This window comes from Leptonotus elevatus, chromosome 9, assembly GCF_054856555.1.
Source record: "Leptonotus elevatus isolate MCC_2025b chromosome 9, RoL_Lele_1.0, whole genome shotgun sequence".
In the NCBI taxonomy this organism is placed as follows: domain Eukaryota; kingdom Metazoa; phylum Chordata; class Actinopteri; order Syngnathiformes; family Syngnathidae; genus Leptonotus; species Leptonotus elevatus.
Window position 1 is genome coordinate 8,088,642 of NC_141247.1, and position 19,108 is coordinate 8,107,749.

The window sequence follows — 19,108 nt, forward strand, 5'->3', positions numbered from 1 at the left end:
CAGAGGGTTGAACAATGTGACCGAGGTGTGTGGGGTCAGTCGTAATACAACCCAGTACTCCTCCTTCCTGTATGTTAGACTCATTACCTATGAGGGTTGTGTTGTCCACAAACTTGATCAGTTTTACGGACTGACGGCTGGAGGTGCAGTAATTGATGTAGTATAGAGAGAAGAGCCAGTGGGAAAGTATACAGAGCTCTGAGGAGCTCTGGTACTGATGGTCTTTGTGTCCGAGACAGTCTTCCTTGAAGCAGGCTAGCACATGGCATGACTCCAGTGAGGTGTTCAAAATGCCAGTGAAGAAATGAGCCATTTTATTTGCACAGTATTTTAGGGTATACGGGGAATTTTCCAAATCGGGGACTTTGTGGTGGTGCACCGGCAGCCATCTAAACGTTTTGCACACATCCTTCTCGTGGATTGACAAAGTTTAGTTATTGTTTTATTTGTTTACACTTGTTACATTTATGCCAGTTTTTCAAACATGTTGGTTTCTTTTTTTTATTGGATTCCCTGAATGCATACTTGAAAAAACAACAAGATTTAAATATTTGATAATATTTTTTTGGAGTGATAGATAGCCTTGAACAGCAGGCTACGTTTAAAAAAAAAAAATACAGAAAATAAGTACAGTATCGCACACCACACCTACTACAACTGTTATGTACTATTTTAACTAGACAATCGGATTTAGATTTACTTAATTTCTATTATAGCCCATTACTGTTACATTAGTGATGAATTCATCCGCACAAACAAAACGAACTAATTCATAAAAACAAACTTTCGTAAAAAGGGGGCGGTTCCAGCAAATCTACCGTACTCTTAACACGATTGGCTAAAATCGATGTCAGTCACTGAATGGGCAAAACATGCCCCCCGGCAAGAGGAGAGGGGAGAGGGGAGAGGGGAGAGAGGAGAGGACGAGGGTTGCAACTGCACACTAGACAACAGGGAAATGAAGTTGTCAGTCAGGCCAGCCATCTCCTTTAAACTAGGCAGCTAGCTAGTGACAGCCGGTCAAGAGTAGCGAGGTTTACAGTAATTAGCACCGCTACTATGGTCGTCCATCAGAGAATACTGTAGCCGCATTTTGTAACGAGTCGAGCATATAAAGCTAGTGATCTGAGATAAGGTTACATTTAAACGCAAACTAACAGTGAGAAAAGGAAAGTAAGAACAACTGCTAGCCTACTAGCTAACCTTTAGCCACCAGGCTTCCTCCAACTTTCGCATTTGGTCGGTAAGTTTTGACACTTGAGAATCTTTAATCCGTGTTTGGTATGTTGGTTGTCGTGTTCACTCTCCGCGTAGTTTTAGAGATTGCTCGTTTCTTGCCACTAGGTCACAAGCTAGCTAAACTTTGGCGACGAACATTGCTGTAGTTCTGACGTTTGAGCCGACACCCGCGACAACTGTTTTAACTTTTAAGAAGTTAAGTTCCAGATGAAGTTTATGTCGTCGCTTGCTAAATGTGTTGATCTGGTCTTAGCCATTGTCGACTTACCACTAAAATCAGCTAACCTACTGTCGCCGTGGCCTTATTTCCTCAGGTGTGCGTTTTGCAATCATTTCCTGATGCTCGTCACAATTGTATTTCTATTCTGACAGGGCTTGGATCATCTCCATTCAGTCATGCCTTTTCCTTTCGGAAAGTCTCAGAAGAGTCCAGCAGAAATTGTGAGGAGTTTGAAGGAGAATGTGGCATACATGGAAAAGCTGGACGCTGGGGAAAGTAAAAAGTGTGAAAAGGTGATAGTTGGGAAATAAAAAAACATTTGAATTGCTTTGACTTGGAAATGAATGTCTCTTAATTTAACTGTGCACTTCTCAGGTGGCAGAGGAAGCTTCAAAAAATCTAGCTTCCCTGAAGGAGGTACTTTGTGGGACAGGTGATAAGGAGCCTCAGACCGAAGCAGTGGCTCAGCTTGCACAGGAGCTGTACAACACCAACCTTCTCATTTCACTCATTGCTAATTTGCAACGGATCGACTTTGAGGTAGGGGACATGCACCCCATTGCTTTACTGTGTCCACAAAAAGTATTGTTTTGTGAGCGATAAATCAGAAATGCCAACATGTATCTTGACGAAGCCGCACAACCAAGTTATTATTAATTTATTTTTGCACAGGGGAAGAAGGATGTGGTTCATCTGTTCAGTAATATCGTGAGACGGCAGATTGGCACACGTACTCCGACGGTAGAATACATCTCTACACACCAACAGATTCTCTTCATGCTTTTAAAAGGGTAAGTCCCTCTTGTTTGATTCACATCAGAAACAAGAGTGTTAAGAGTAGTTTAGCCAGTTATATTCACACCATGAAAATGTTTCTGACACGATGACTTGCCTTGCAAATTTTAAAGCGATGCTAAAGAATATGTTCCAACAACTCCCAGAGAGCGAGCTTGAACTTGTTCATTTACTTGTGCGTTCGACATGTAATTGAAAAGAATGATTGCCAAATGTTAGTTTTATAACTATCTCAAATAAGGCCATCTTGATTGTATAAAACGGTTGTGTATTGTGGATTTCCAATTTATATTGAGTTAGTCAGCTGAGGCTGCTGTCTTTGTATGACCTCGATCAAATAATGCAGTATTATAAGACTGGCTAATAATAACCCATGCTGTCAATTGCCATATTCATTTGCATGCATTTTATGATCATCACTCTTCCTCTCTGGTATGCTTCTATAGTAGAATCCCAAATATAACGAAGAACATGCAAAACGAGGTGTGCTGACATCCAATCAGCAGTTCGACTTTTTGCGGTTTTGTGAGAATTTACTGTCGAGTGGAATTATGCATTGCACATTATGGCTTTGATTCACAGAATAAATGAGGCTATTGCAGGTATGACCTTGTACAGATGTAAACGACTAGACCTGACTTGTTTGTGTCCATCTGTCCAGATATGAGAGTGCAGAAGTGGCTCTGAACTGCGGAATGATGCTGCGAGAATGTCTACGCCATGAGCCCTTAGCTAGGACGATCCTCTTCTCTGAAGAGTTCTACTGTTTCTTCCGATATGTGGAGCTCTCCACCTTTGACATAGCATCAGATGCATTTGCATCATTCAAGGTAATGCTATGACAGTTAAAAAAAAAAAATCCTGTCTGTTAAGCATTATATTGCAGTTCCTTTAACAACTTTATTTTCCGCTGGCAGGATCTTCTCACGAGGCATAAGCTTATGTGCGCTGACTTCTTGGAGAACAATTATGACCAGGTAAAGCCTCACATTTCCTCCACAGAAATAACATTGTGACTCGATCTAATATTCCTTTAAAAAATGTCTGCAAGGTGTTTACAGAATACGAGAAGCTCCTGCATTCTGACAATTACGTCACCAAACGACAGTCTTTAAAGGTACTGCCTTCACAACTGTAACATGAATCAAAGCAGTGTCAATATTTGCCGCCTACAAATTACGACTGGAAACGCATTTTCAGCTCCTGGGTGAACTTTTGCTGGATAGACACAACTTCACAGTGATGACAAAGTACATCAGCCGAGCAGAGAACTTGAAGCTGATGATGAACATGCTAAGAGATAACAGTCGCAACATCCAGTTTGAAGCATTCCATGTTTTCAAGGTGAGAGTAACTTTTTTCTTTTTCAACTTGTATGAGAAATTCTATGGTTGGTATTTTTCTCTGATGCAGGGATGAGTGATGTGTATCTTTTATTTGCAGAAAAGGGCAAGTGATCAGATAAGATGAATAGTAATAGGAGTAAACATGTATGGACTTATGCCCAACGACATGAAACATTCCTTGTTGTAGTGTTAATTTGATCAGACAGTTTAAAATTTTGTCTCAGGTTTGGTCCAGCTTCAATCTCGCTTGTTAGTCAACCTCATCCAGTTTTTACTTAGTCAACTTTTAGTCGACTATAAATCTAGCATTTTAGTCTATATTTTAGTCCATGAAAACGTAATTTTATTTGGCTATTTTTAGTTAAAAAAAAAAAACGGTCTAAGTTTTAGTCTAGTTTTTGTCAGGACAATCATTTTGGATCTAAAACTATTTCACATAAAAAATTCTCATCTTTTTGATGAAAAACAACTTCACACACAATTACAGTATATCAACAAGTGGCTACTATGGCGCTATGCTACGAGCTAGTAAATTAGCATGCATTAGTTAGCGGTCGGATTAACATTATTGTTGGAACGTTACATCTGTTGGATTAATGTTACGTTATAACTATAATTTAGTTTATTTTTTATCTTTCACTGTGAATCCACCTCCTGTCTGTCGCATGTGTTTGTGCATGTTGCACTCGCTAGCTGCAGATTTGAAAGGGTGTGTGTCACATGACAGTGACAGATTAGCAGAGACAGGACAGGATTTTGCAAAATCAAATAATTTTAATCTCGTCTTCGTTCATGAACTAAAATGTCCATGGATTTTAGTTCAGTTTTTATTAAGTGAAGTACATTTTCGTCTTGCCTTCATTAGTCGATGAAAATGCACACTGACTTATTGTTTATTAATGAGGGTTTTAGTCTAGTCTAGTTTTCGTCTGGTGAAATAAGTGTGTTGACAAAATATTTTTGTTTAGTCTTCATTAACAAAATGAACACTACCTTGTTGGATGTCGCAGGTATTTGTTGCAAACCCCAACAAGACTCAGCCAGTGCTGGACATCCTGCTGAAGAACCAAACCAAGCTGGTGGAGTTCCTGAGCCACTTCCAGACAGACCGGTCAGAGGACGAGCAGTTTTGCGACGAGAAAAACTATCTGGTCAAGCAGATCCGTGACCTGAAGAAGCCCACAGCCCTTGAGGAAGCTTGAGGCCGCAGGATGGAATGCTCCAAAAGCGGTAGATGCAGTTGTGGCGACCAGCGTCTTAAGACATGCTTTTTTAAAGGTTTAGCGTTCATTACACAATATAGGAAGAACGTAAAGGTGACTTCAGTCTGCTTTTAGTTTCGATGGGATTTCCGTACAGCAACCTAAGTGGGCCAAGAACTCTTATATAAACCGTAGTGCTTCTTCTGTGTTGAAATGTCCATTCAACGCCTTAAACTGTTTCTCCGACACATTTTTGCCAGCACAGACCTTAGAATGACAACATCATTCTATTGGTAAAATGAGCTCCGGCAGTAAGATAATGACAGAAACTGTTGACTGCAAAACTGAGGGGGACGTTTGATTTTCCAATATGATCTCATCCGACCCGTCTCGTGACAGATCTGATTCATTGCCTTGTTGTTTATTTTCTCTTTTATTGGAGTATTTAAACAATGTCGAAACGCAGCTTTGGCATGTGGATTATACTAATAACCACGTTTGCACATTGTCGTTCCTAGTGCCTAAAAACGTCGTTTTTAGACCTTTGTCTGCATTTTGCGCTCACAGAGATTAGCGACAAAGTTACCAATGCATTTGCAAGCACAGCAAGAGAAAATCAAAACGGACGAGGAATTAATTGATTGTGAGGTGGTTTCAGCCAGCTCGCATGTCTGAAATAGAAACGAGGCATCAGATAGTGCTGCGGGGTAGCAGCCATCACTGGCCCATCAACACAATGTATCAATTGATCTCACTGGGAGGACTCGGTTCCAACCTCGCATTGTCATGTACATTGTATTAGGGCCACACTAAAAAGAAAAAATACTATTGCTGTTAGAATCAAGCCATGCAATTCTGAGAATACAGTTGGAAATATTTTCTGAATAAACTAAAAACATTACTTGAGTTAAGTCAGAATTTTAAAAATGCAATGTCACATTACACTTCAGTACAAGTTTTAATGAGTTTTAAAAGCTATTCTATAATATCGTGCCACATCGATGCTATTGCCATTATGAGCATTTTACAGTAACTTTTTGTTGGGTTTGTTCAATCAACCCCAAATGTTATGATGAAAATATTACTTTGTAATAAAATGGCAAGTTTCCAGCATCTGCTCTCAGACCGAGACTTAATCTTTAAGGGAATTTTGACATGACCTCGTTCAAATTACAGCTTGAATCTTATTTTCTTTTCTTCTATATTCCAACTTTATTCCTATAACATTCCAACATAAATCTTGTTACATTTTCCCTTGTAGATTGCCAATGTATTTTTCCCCAGTGTGGCCCTAATACTCTTCATATATCCTCTTTCAAACAATGATGAACAAAATGACTTCTCAGACATGACTGATCGCGGGAGAATGTGAAAAATTAAGATAACATTAATCCGCTGCTACTGCAAAGGCATAAGTATATGTATATATATATATGAGAGAGTAGACACACATAATAGTAGTCATACCAAAGTCTGTTTTCTCCATAAATTAACATTAAGATTACATTTTTCCAAAAAGGCTTGCCTTGTTGTATGAACGTCGCTTAATTCAGAAAAAAATCAGACTTGAGCACATTTAATATAAAAATAAAATCATGTTTTGTTTTAAATATTTAACTTTGATTATTTAGCACAAAAAAAATGTTGACAGGGTCAGATGTTTTTGTGATGCTTGATATAAAATAAAAATAAAAATTATAATATTGCATTTGTTCCACTATGATGCACTTTTGAAGCATCATTTAATCAAGAGGGACAATGTTACGATAATAAGTGGTGAATATATTAATTTCTTCGCGGTCATTTCATTTCATTTGGTTTGGTGTATCTGCTTTACTTCAGCCATTGGGACGAAAATGTAAAATTTCAGGATGAACCGTTATTTCAATGTTAGTGGTTTGTATGCATGCATTATGTGATCTGATCTCTATACATGGTCAAACTTGAACAGGGTTTTTCTTTGTGGAAAACATTTAGAAACTATTTCATTGGGTGGCGCCACATGTATGTTACTTCATAATGAATTACAGTGTGGGACCTAATGGTGAATGATGCCTTATTTAAAGATGTTAAATGGATTGTAGCGGTCATGTTCATTTCAATAAGTCTACATTTTTAAACCAAAGCTTTTGTAATAGCGGGACATGTTATATTGATTTGAGTCGAATGTACATTGTTCATAATTATTAGTTCAAATACACCCAAATGGGATATATTCTCCTTTAGTGTAAATTTTAAACAATACAATATATATACACAGTAGGTATCTCGCTCTCTGTTATACAGCTACTTTACCTAGAGGGAGCTCCATGTATTATTTGGCACCTTGTTTATATTGTGCTAGAAAACATTTCATGTTTATAGGATCCTACCTCCAGTTGTGACTATAGACAGTAAATCACTGGCAAGATAATGACATTAAGTCCCTATTTTTTAGACTATATAGCTCAAAGCAATATACTGTATAGCCTTATAATTAGGGATTTAACTCTATGTTTCCTTATTCTGGTCGCTTTTGATGCCTTCCCCTCTTATTTAAACATGAGCTGACTGACTTTTGAGCTGAGTTTGCTGTACATACATTTATAAAGAAAAGTGTGAAAGCATTCAAATTAAATAAACTTTGGCAATTTAACTGCATGTGATTTGCAGATTGTTTCAAATTCACAAAAGTCTTCTGGGTCATTTGCTTGGAAATAACACAACACTGTTACTATGCATTCATTTTTAACATGCATGACTTTAATGTTCAGTGTCATGTAACACAAATGGGAATATTTGATACCACTTTTTTTTTCTTTTTTACTGATACCATTATGAGTACTCATTTTTCGAATAGTCAATGTACCGATACCACGAGTACTTTTGATACATAAAATTTCCTCCAAACAACGACGGATACATTTAAAGAAAGACCTATATATCCTAACCTAACATTCTCCTTAAACTTGCATGAAATTGATGGCATATTTCTACTTCCTGATCATAAAACGGCCACAAGAGGGCAGCCGATGCCGGTATCGTGCGCTGTCGCAAGAATGATAGCTTAAAATATAAAGCCAGGTTTCCAGGCTCACCCAACTCTAGACATAAACCTATAGAATCATCCACATGTTGACTATCTGTATGTGAACAGTTAAAATAACAGCCCTGTTTCTCAAGTGCACCCCAGTTGCCATAACCTCACTAATGCTGCACATTTTGTTCAAGCATTACAGTGATGTTCAAGTCAATTCATCTTGTATTGGGTGGGACGGCATGGGTCAGTGGTAGACTGGTCGTCTTCCAACCCAGAGGTTGTGGGTACGATCCCATGCCATTGAGACCATGTCGATTGTTCTGAACCCCCAGTTGCTCTTGATGCTGCGTCATCAGTAGTTTAATGTAAAGCGCTTTGAGGGCCTTGCAAGGTGCCAAAGCACTATATAAATGAAGTACCATTTACCAAAATGTGTTGGACACTTTACAGAGATCAGTCCACACCTGTGTGCTATAAAAAAATAAAATAAAAATCGACCAATCTAAGGTGTTTAAAGGGGCTTTTTCTCTCTGAAGATGCAATTAATGGTGAAGCGTACCATATTTGGGGAGTCTCCGGAAAAGTGCTCCTTTTGGAAGTAAAAGATTCCGCCTGACGCCAGCAAAGATTATTTCAAACACCTAACACACTAAATTTGGCATAAATTAAACTTGGTAAATCCATCCGTCTGTCAATTTTCTGAACTGCTTATCCTCAGTACGGTTGTGGCAAAAATGTCATTTAAAAGACTACAGGGCACATACAAGCCTCACATTCATTCTAATAATAACTATTTAGATTTTTGAGTTAACCTAACATTTATGTTTTTTTAATTTGGGGAGGAAGCAAAAATGTGAAGAACATGCAAACTCCACACATATAGGCCCGAACCTCAGACCTGTGATGTATAGGCCTACATGCTAACTTCTACTTCACTGTGCTGCCAGTTTGTTTGTTCTCTTGTGAAAAGACTTAAAACAATAAACAAAATGGAAACCCTCCAAATGGATATAGCCTCATTTTCTCAGGTAACATTTCCATGGAAAGTTTATCATCATTTTACAGATATTGACTAGATTTACTAATGATTTAGTAATTGTTTCCCCCTCTTTCATGCAACCTAAATCAACAGCATGTTGTCTTATAATGCCCAGATCTACACTATTGGGAAACCAATGTAATTTCAAGTGTTATATGTATTTATGCCATCACAATTTTTACAGTCTAATGAATTTTGTTCTGTATGTCATTGAGGATTTGCGTCAACTGTCCTGCTTGTTTACACAGCATATTTACTTCAGTTCAAGAAGCAACCTCCTCCTCTTCGGTTCATGTCAGCCCGGTTCTAAACACTGGTGGGACATATTCCAGTTTTCCAGGAGGTAACCAACATAAAGACTGTTGTCTCTTATCTCTAAGCACATTTTTTTTTAATGATTACTTATTACAACTGAAATATCAACCCTGAATACTAAGTTTTGAGTGGTTCCACAAGCAAAATAGTCCCTAATTATTAAACCACCTCACATTCATGCAATGCAACAACTTGGTGTGTCTGCAGGTTAATATAACACGTGGAGTTAACTTTAATAATTGCTGCAAATGCCATAATCATTAATAAATACAGAAATATGGGCGTTTGGTGTTCCCATAAGCCACGTCGTTTCCACGCTGCACAAGCAGAAAACATGAAGGATGGGAATGTAGGTCAAAGTTCGACCCGGGAAGAAGGCAAGTTAGGCAACGCTGGTTCCCACAATAACGTAAGGGGGAGGGGAAGGGAATGGAGGGGGTTGCACCAGGCTGCTAACGGCTCGTGGAGGGACAAGAACTAAGAACTAATGATAAACACGTTTTTGTTTTTTTTGGAGGGGGTAGATTTGTGTGTAAATGAGGCGGGCTCCTGCAGACCGAGCAGAAGGGTATGTGGGGGCAGGGTTTACAAGGGTTAGAGGTCACAAGCCTCTCCTGGGCTGCTGCTTTAACCAACACACAGATCAATGTAGCCACATTGGCGGAATAAAGCTAAATCGCTGTTGGGTATTTATTTTTTAAAATGCTCTTTATTGCCACAGCCACCCCGTTTGTAAAAAGAAAAGAAAAAAGGTATTTTGGTGGGCATTTACGCCCACGAAGATTGCTTAGCGCGTCCACCCCGCCCCCACAAACAAGAAAAGCTACTATAAGATGCTCTCACGATTTCATGCATGACAAAACGTTTTGTTGGTGCCAAAAAGGGCCGCGCAGGATGCAACATCTGCGGCCAAGGGTGAGTGGAGTGGACTCGCTAGTTGCTCTGTACGATGGACCAGGCTTGCCTTAATTCTTTTCCACACTCGGTGCAACCAACTCAAGGTAGGCTGCTCTTTCATTCTCACGCGTGTCCCATTCATTGAAGCTACTGTCGTCATTCATTGATCGCCTACAACTACCTGGTCATTAAAGTAATGCGATTGCGTTCATGTTTTACAGAAAACAAATTGAATTTATATCGAAACTTTCTTTATGTGAAGCATGTGTTGAAGTCTTTGTACATTAATTCCAGAATGTTTGTCGTGGACAAAAACAGATGCGTTATCTTGTTAGGCTTCGAGATACAGTGTGTGTTTGTTCTCTAATCGAATAAACTTGGATGTGATTGTCACTGCGAGTTGTTTTTTAATTGAGCGTCGACGCGCTGATCACGAGGTGCAGTTGGCGCCACTTTGTAAAAAGCACGACACATGATCTCCGAGTTCGAACTTGTTTTCCCGTCTCTCGACTAAGTTGTTGTTGCTGCCGTTTTGCACAAGTCTTTTACAGTTATTGATACGTTAATAATAAAACAAACGTATGAAATAATGTCCCATTCAACAGTGACACCACGAGGGCCTCCTTGTGACTCCTGCTACAGTAGAAGTAATTTCAGGAATGTAATCAGTGCTTCACTTTTCCCCCATTTTATGCTACGGCATCATTCCAAAGTAGAATAAAGTAATTTCCCCTCTAACAATAACAAAGTGTTTTTGGTATATATTTCCCCCCAAATGTATTAAATTGCCGGTAAAAGACCAAGTAATCACATGTATTCCAGTCTTTGCCATGAAGCTGAAAATTAAGCTCAGGAGCATCATGTTTCCACATGAGGTAAATTCAGTTTATTTGGACGTGATTTGGTAAAGCGCACACCTCCCTATTATAAAAGGTCCCACAGGTGATACTGCAAGAGAACCTTCCAGAAGGACAACCATATTTGCAGCATTCCACCAATCAGGCCTGTATGGTAGAGTGAGTGGCCAGACAGAAGCCACTCTTAGGCACATGGCAGCCTGACTGGAGTTTGCCAAAAGGCACCTGAAGGACTCTCAGACCTCAAGAAAGAAAAATGTGTGGTCTGATGAGGCAAAGACTTACCTCTTTGGCATGAATGCAATCATGTTTGGAGGACACGAGGCGCCGCACATCAGCTGACCAATACCATCCCTACAGTGAGACACGGTGGTGGCAGCATCATGAAGTGAGGATGATTATCAGTTGTAGGAACTGGAGACTAGTCAGGATTGAGGGAAAGATGAATATGCCAATGTACAGCGACATCATGGATGAAAACCTGCTTCAGAGTGCTCAGGACCTGAGGCTGCGATGAAGGTTTACCTAAGCACACAGCTATGAAAATGGAGTGGCTTCAGACCAACTCTGTGAATGTCCTTTAGAGGCCTTGCCAGAGCCCAGATTTGAATCTGACTGTACATATTAGGAGAGATCTGGCATCATTCAAAAAGACTTGAGCAAAGGCTATGAATACTTGTGTACATGTGATGTCTTAGGTTTTTATTTTTAAATTAATACATTTGCAAAAAAAAAAGAAGCCATTATGGGTGTATTGTGTGAAGAATATTGAAATATAAATAATTTATCAACATAATTATTTACTTTAGAAATGGGTGAATATAGCCACTAGGTGAACAGATGGTATGCATTTTCTTACTGGTAAAATAGATTTTTGTTTGCACGTCTCTCCAAGTAAAGCCTTGTAAATGCAATGTTGGATTAAAGAGGAAGTGGTAGAGCGATCAAAGTAGCAAAATTCACACAAACACTTGCATTAATAATGTAGTACAAACAAAATAAAGAGCAACATTGAGGAGGGCTTAAAGTAAATTTACATCTCTTCTAAACAAGAAGGAAAAAAATAAATGTCGCATGTTTGTTTCTGGCGAGTAATAAATATGCAGTAGTTTAACATCCTCCAGTAATATTTTTAAGATTAGCACAAAGTGGAAATGTAATATTATTGACAGTGATAGACTAACATTGACGGTTTATGAGACACCTAATATGTGCAGTGTATGAATTGATGTAGTTCAATTTGACATTGCAATTTGAGAGAAGTTAAAAACGTACACAAACCGCATTATAAATCAATCAAATACACCAAATAAATAATTATAAAAATGCAGTAAACACAAATGATCAAATCATTGTAAAGATGTATCATAAACTAGAAATCAAACAAAAACATCAACTCCTAGAATATGTTCCTGACCCCTTCTACCTCAATGACTAGGAAAAAGGTTGTGACCCCTGTCCACAGATGATTAGTCAGTTTGGACCAATTAGGCTCCCTGATTTGTACAGGTGTGCTTCCTTGGAAGCCTACTTAAGCATTTCAAAATAGGTCAGAGTCTTTTGGACTCCAGAGCAGGGTGACACGTTTTCTTTATGTGATGCAATCAACTGTTTTTATTCCCTTTCAGATTGGACATGGTCTTGCTCGCAAAAAGAACACACCAGTCTCTTCTCACCGCGGTCTACGAGTTGCTTGACCCCCGAGACTCCCCAGCTAAGGTGCATCTAGTGTAGTATAGTGAAATACTTGATTATCTACTGCCCTAGTTGCTCCTTCTGGCTGGAGAGCTTTTTCACGCTCCCTTTCTGTAGACGTTCTCCGCGAGCAACGTGTGTGAGGGAGCGCCTCGCTTTTGCACCATTAACATCTGTCGGGTAACTGCCATCATAAATAGCATGCTGTTTAATGCTTGAAAATAAAGTGCTTGTGTGTTTCTTACTGGTGAACAAATCATACTTTAAGGTCACGATGCGAGCAATCAATGGTCCGGATATAACCAGGTGTCGGATTATAATTACAGGAAGCTAGTAATAGTTTTATCCCCAAAATGAGTCAATTCCAGGCTCAATCTATTATCATAAAACTGTTAACTGAGCAAATTTAGTAACATTAAAAGCTGTAGCAGTGATGAGCAAATGTAAAATCCTATTTTACAAGCAACTGTAAAAAGGTAGTCACCAGGGTATTCATGCTGGCTCTTCTTTTAGACTTTGTTCAAAAAAAAAAAAAGTTAATCCTTTTGATGCTTGCTAACTGAGGTTTAGTGACGCATGTTGTCACATGACACCATGTATGACATCAATTTGAACTTTGAACTGAGCATTTTTTTTTCTCTCCCAGAGTGATTTTGGTGAAAGACTTTATGAACTCTACTTGCTTTGAGATTTCATTTGTAATATTGCTTTGCATGTCTTCAGTCACTGACTTGGCTGTTCCAAAGTGCTCACAGTGCAGGTAGTGTACACTTCACCTACTGCAGTTTGTGCACTTCAGGTGTTGTCAGTCACTTGGCCTTCCACCATGCATCGAGAAAACAGTAATTGTGTGGATTTATGGGCTGACAGTGAGTTTTGTTGGTTTGCTTCCAGCTTCTGTTGCTTTCTGCTGTGCAAATCCATGCAAAACTCGCTGTTTGTCACACAAAACCCACCGAAGAAATCCCTAGATACTTAAAGTTGTACATATTGTTGACAACGGCAAAGCCAATAAAATTGTATCCCCTTTGTCGCAACTTTTATCGGAGACTTTAACACTGCTACTTTTGTCTTGTGGTTTTCAGGTGGATGACCTCGCAATTCCAACACCTTCGTAAATAAAAGGAATTGCACAGTATCCATCTGTAATCCGCCAGATGATTAGATCATCTCAGAGTTTATAAGGCTGCAGCATTTATTTATTTTTTATCTGAAGGGAAGGGCTATATTGCAATTTGGTGTCCTTTTTTGTAATTCTGCCTTAAGGTCCATGCATCTAGTATGCTCTTTGTCCTCACTTGTAACACGATTTGGTAAACTAATAGAATGACTGTCTTACAAATGTTTTATCCACTACAAGTGCCACTTATGGCCTCAGCTTTTTAGTAAAAATGATCTGCACTAGGCCCAACTAGTAGGCATATGGCTCACATTAGTAGCCTAACACAAGTTTTGCCTCAATAGGATCAAGTAGTTGTCCTACTAATGCCAAAGCAAAGCTGCCCTACTTGTGAGGACGGTGTATTGGTACAGGAACCTTAAACTGGGTATTGAATAAATGACAAAATGTCAGACTCAAGGCCTGCAGTCCAAATTTAGCTAGTCATTTAATTTGATTTGGCCCACTAGGGCTGCATGTGTCTGTCTGGGTTTATTAATTTCTTGTTTTAAGTTTGTCATTCTCTGACTGATTTTACTCCCTTTACAGGACGTTGTTTGTAGCAATGGTTGTTTTAAAGTGCTCTATAAATAAAGATGAGTAAAAATATAAAATGGCATGTATTCTTGATTTTCTTTTGGGTAATGAAAGCTTTTTACAAGCTTCCCCCTCTACCAAAACCATTAACATAATTTGACCGCTAGTATTTATATTTGGTTGTCACAATTTTTCATGACCTGTGATTTAGAAATCATTTTTCAATTTTTTTTTAATACTGTATTTGTTAAAGGATCTTTGTGCAGTTTGTCACATTTTTACTTGTGACGGCCACCTCTGGCCCAAAGCGTAACTGCAACATCTGTGTCAGGCTCGTTCATAGTGCGCGTGCGAGTACGTGCATGATCTTAAAGCGACAGCCACAGTTGACAAAACGAAAACATGACTTCAAATGAGGTAAGAAAAACTGCGCCACTCAAAGAAACTTGAGTGTGAGGGTCCGCACACTCTACTATGTAGGGAAGATAAAAGCTGATAGGTGCAGTCAGAGTAAAACAGTCAGGGTTCTTCGTACTCATCTGGGCATTGGTGGCGCATGCATGATGTAGAAAAAGCTTTAACATTACTTTTTTAAACTGCACAATGCACCTTTAAAAATGAAATGCTGCATTTTCATGTGCAGCAATTCTTTAATATGAGGTGATATTACATTTCTTTTAACACAACCTGCTAAAGGAAAAACATAACTGATGTGGCCCTGTGGCCTGCGACCGAAATTAGAATGATAAATTAGCAGAATAACTGCTTAATCAACTTTCCATAGTGATTTTATTTTCTGCATAAAAAAGTAGTTGCATACAGGTCGAACGCTAGATGGCGCCATTTCAACTGAATTGACGCCAAGGGGAGGCGAGCTGCTTTGAGCCCAAGTGAGAGCTTGCTGAAATGAAAGTCAGCCAACACAATCGTCTTATTTTGGCTTTTAAAATTAAGAGTCAACTTGAGAGATGAGAGAACATACAACTCAAATAAATAAATGAACTATCTTTGTCTCTATTGGTAATATTGAATCACAAAAGGCACGGCGACCGTAATTACATCCAGTAATCTCGGGACCACTCATCTCCACAACAGCCTGTGCACCGCAGTAATCGTGCTCGTGCATCGGTTCACATCACTGCTGCTTCCTTGTACGAACACCAAAGAGGACCCCAATGTAGACGCAGGTGTGCGCATGTCCGAGCGCGCGCACATGCCTTCAGTTGACTGGAGCAGTGTTCGGTGGAGGAGATCACAACTTGCCAGTGTCGGACTTGCTCGCGTGGATGCTGGCGGCGCACGACTCGTAAAAGGATGCTGACCCATAAGATGGCAGAGTCTTCAAACAACGGATCTTCGAACTTTTAATGCTTTCATATCATTTTACAGACTTTTGATATACGGCGTTTCTGTTGCAGTTAAGTTTTGATTGACAACCATGTTTAGTTTAAGAGCCACCAGTGCCCTTCTTCTGTGCGCCTTTTTCCGGCTGTTATCCGGTATCGGGGGGCAGGCGCCGAACTGCCAGGAGGTTCGCGCTGTGTTTCACACTCTGCACCCGGGATCCAAATGGGTCCCCGAAACCGCCGTGTCAGGTAACTACTTCGCCCTGTGCCTTCACTTTTACAAACAGGATGTCCGCGAAAGCGCCACTGATTGTCAGTCGGATGTCGATTAGCTCAAATCATCCCAACCTGCAAAATATGCTGTTAAAAATAAATTCAATTAATTTCGAACAGCCAGGATATAAATTAAGTGATTATTACTCCAATTATGGTCGATTTCTTTGTCTAATCTTTTTCTTCTTTTTTTTCTTGGACCAAATTTGACATTTAATTGAAATGATGGACTGATCACAATTCATGGCCTCAAAGATTACTGCTGTTTAGTTAGTGAAAATTCACATTAAAAAAACCCCCACCCGTATTAAAGGTAGTCAAATCTTGTAAAATAAGAGATTCAGTTTTGGGGATGGTAGCAAATGTTCATCAGGCGTTTCAGTGTCATTCATGTTCAATGTCCTCCAGGTGAATTGTCATATACTCTCCATTCTCCTTTTTCTCTATGCCAGCAAATGTTCTTCCAAAACAGGAAAGAGTGGAACAAATCTGAAAAGGCTGCAACTTAAATAGCGGGGAAGAAGCGTGACATGCATTAAAACATTTTTTTTTGGCATGCCCTCTCTACATTTCATATTCATCTCCCATCTGCGGGTACATACAACTCCGGAAATGTGTTTTCTCCATGCATCCACTTTTAATCAAACACCCTCCACGTGGGCCAGCACATATCTGACAGCCGCTGGGGGCAAGATCCGGCACATCCATAGAAATATTTAGTCTCCACAAATCTCAAAGTCTGTCTGTCTTCAACTAAAGAGACATTCAAGGAAGTAACTTTACCATGCAGTCAGCCAAAGGACGGTTCGTCACAGTTGGGTCATATTTGACATTTTTCACATGCCCATGACACACACAGTTGCCCTGCTGCAAATAAATGGACATGTACTGTTGTAATATCAATTTGAAATTATACCATATTAAAGAAAAGAGACTTATTGCATCTGTTTGGTAGTGCTACTAAAATCTCTGCAGCACCTTTGATGAAGCGTTTAGGAAAGGTATAACATTAGTACCATCTAATAAGATGTTCTGCTTTGATGAAGAGAAATGTTAAAATAGCGCCGCACCATCCTAAGAGGTGTTCCCTATTGTGCTTCAGCAGCGGCTAATTTACAGCGAATAATCATACATGAACATAGCCTATTCTCTCTCCAGCCTCGTCTCAGCCTATTGTGTGTATTATTGCTCAGCGAGGATTTATAGTTTGCAGCAATGGGAAAACGGGCTGATGAAAAACATTTATTTGGTGGAATTATAAATATTTCTTATAGGCAGTAGTGACCACTGTTGTGTTGTTTTGAATTCATAAAAGTATTTCAAAATGAAATTTTATACTGCGTTTTTAATTAGTGAAGCACTTTATATATCCATTTAGTTCTGTCTACTTTCCCATTTTTCCTTAAATGTGGATCTACAGGATACACTACATAAATAGAGTGTGTATGTGAAATGTGTGAAGAAGTGAAATGTGTGATGATGATATAATGTAGGATGATTCAAATGTCTTCTCATACAGCAACAAATAATCAATATGACATTATTCTAATGCTTCCTAAGCGGGAGGTCAAAAGAACATTGAAGTAGGATAATTATCTGGATAAAGTGTCAGGCAGGCAGCTGTTAAGGAATAAACAAGTCTAATGAAACATCGATGTTTATTTCACGTTTGGGGTCCCACAGATATTCACAGCTGCATATCACGTGTGATAATAACTGAGGTGAATCAACAGATTAACCGATCAACGGTGGTTTCAATATATGTATGTAAAGAAAATTTCATAACTGTGCCAGGTATAAACATGCCTTTAGAGATGATGTGAGGATACTAGTATTTACAATATGTTAGTGAGCTAAAATGTAATGTGTGTGCAGCAACTGGATTAGCACATCAAAATGTTTTTCAAAGCAGAACAAGTCAACTGCGCAAATATTTAAACATACGTTTAATACATATTTTTTTACTTTGCTGCAGTATTATTTGCACTTACTGTATATGTGTTCTCTGGTCGATTGTCATGTCGTGCTTTGCCCATAATACAGTACGTGTATTAATTTGTTCTCTCATGCAAGGCTACAGGTTAATCAAACAAGAGGTGCACCGGAAGGCTAAGCAGAATTTTAACTATGATGGGTAAAACAGCAAAAACAAAACAGTTGTTTTACAAACTTTTGCCATGATTCCAAAGAACTTGCATACATAAACAATAATGATTTGGGACTGACAATAGTGAGATTATATACAGTGGTGTGGAAAAACCTGCACCTGCAGATCATCACAAAAGAGGATGCGATTTCTTTCTTTCTGTCTTTGTGTTCATTTGTGCTGAAACAAATATTTTGGTCTTGCAGGGATTAGACTTTGGCAAATGTACACTGCTGTAACTCAGATGAGAAAGCTGCCCAAGAGCCTCTTCGGATCACTTGCAAATGTGATAAAAACCCTCCCCATCTGTAGTACAACAACACTGAAGGGCATTTTTTTCCCCCATTCCTAACATGTTGTTCACTATTAGCACTCCTTCATTGTTTAACAGTCCTAAAGTTATCTAGTGTATGTATCTGGTTGTTATTGTTGGTGTTTTGCTTCACCTAAAAAACCCAAAGGGAGAACCAAGTTTAGGCAAATAATAGGTTTCAGTTATCACTAAAATGTACTTGGCTATGGTGGTGGATGCTTGTGTAAACTCAGTAGTATTTATAGTGAGCAGGGAAGAACAAACACGCCTGCTGTTGATAAGGCACTACTCGTCAAAAGGTATATCAATTTGAAATGACTCTATGGCTTGACATTATACTGATAGTTGTAGATATAATGTATGATTGTAATAAGTAGAACTTTTAATATATTCTATGCATTAATTCCAGTCCTGTTCCCCTATGTGTCATCATTAAACTTGCATAGTAGTAACTGTGTACTAATTGGTGAGGTGAAACCGAAGAGGTGCCCTGTTCTGTGGCTTAAGCTTGTTAGACATGCACGAGGTCATCCTCAAGCTCCTTTTGTCCATTAGCTTGCTGTAATGACACCAAGCGGCATTGTCAGGATTAAAAAACTTTCTTTCTTTTTTTTGTCAAGTTAGCAACAAGCATAAGGGTGACCGTGATTATCTGGCTGTTGAAGAGGCACACTGAAAACCCTTGACAGCTGCTCAGCATGTTGAATTAT

General features: G+C 39.0%; 2 protein-coding genes across 2 annotated transcripts in view; both read left to right on the forward strand.

The window, feature by feature from the left end:
• The first annotated feature begins 922 nt into the window (after nt 1-922).
• Nucleotides 923-7,442, forward strand: cab39l1 (calcium binding protein 39, like 1). The gene is made up of 9 exons (XM_086085539.1): nt 923-1,243; nt 1,612-1,752; nt 1,835-1,999; nt 2,132-2,250; nt 2,916-3,084; nt 3,172-3,231; nt 3,306-3,371; nt 3,455-3,598; nt 4,611-7,442. The coding sequence occupies exons 2-9, from the start codon at nt 1,636-1,638 to the stop codon at nt 4,800-4,802; spliced, it is 1,032 nt and encodes a 343-aa protein (XP_085941665.1). The 5' UTR covers nt 923-1,243; nt 1,612-1,635; the 3' UTR covers nt 4,803-7,442.
• Nucleotides 7,443-15,392: 7,950 nt separating this feature from the next.
• The window catches only part of gpc3 (glypican 3), a 125,530-nt gene continuing 121,814 nt past the window's right edge, over nt 15,393-19,108 (forward strand). Inside the window, exon 1 of the mRNA XM_086085799.1 lies at nt 15,393-15,915. Within this exon, the coding sequence (XP_085941925.1) occupies nt 15,759-15,915 (157 nt within the window). The 5' untranslated portion in view covers nt 15,393-15,758. The remainder of the gene's footprint in view (nt 15,916-19,108) is intronic.

Excerpts from the sequence above, each read along its gene's own strand:
- cab39l1 (XM_086085539.1), top strand. The coding sequence starts at position 1,636 with ATGCCTTTTCCTTTCGGAAAGTCTCAGAAGAGTCCAGCAGAAATTGTG. Across the intron at positions 1,753-1,834 it reads AAAGTAAAAAGTGTGAAAAG|GTGGCAGAGGAAGCTTCAAA; the intron begins GTGATAGTTGGG and ends TGCACTTCTCAG. Across the intron at positions 2,000-2,131 it reads TGCAACGGATCGACTTTGAG|GGGAAGAAGGATGTGGTTCA; the intron begins GTAGGGGACATG and ends ATTTTTGCACAG.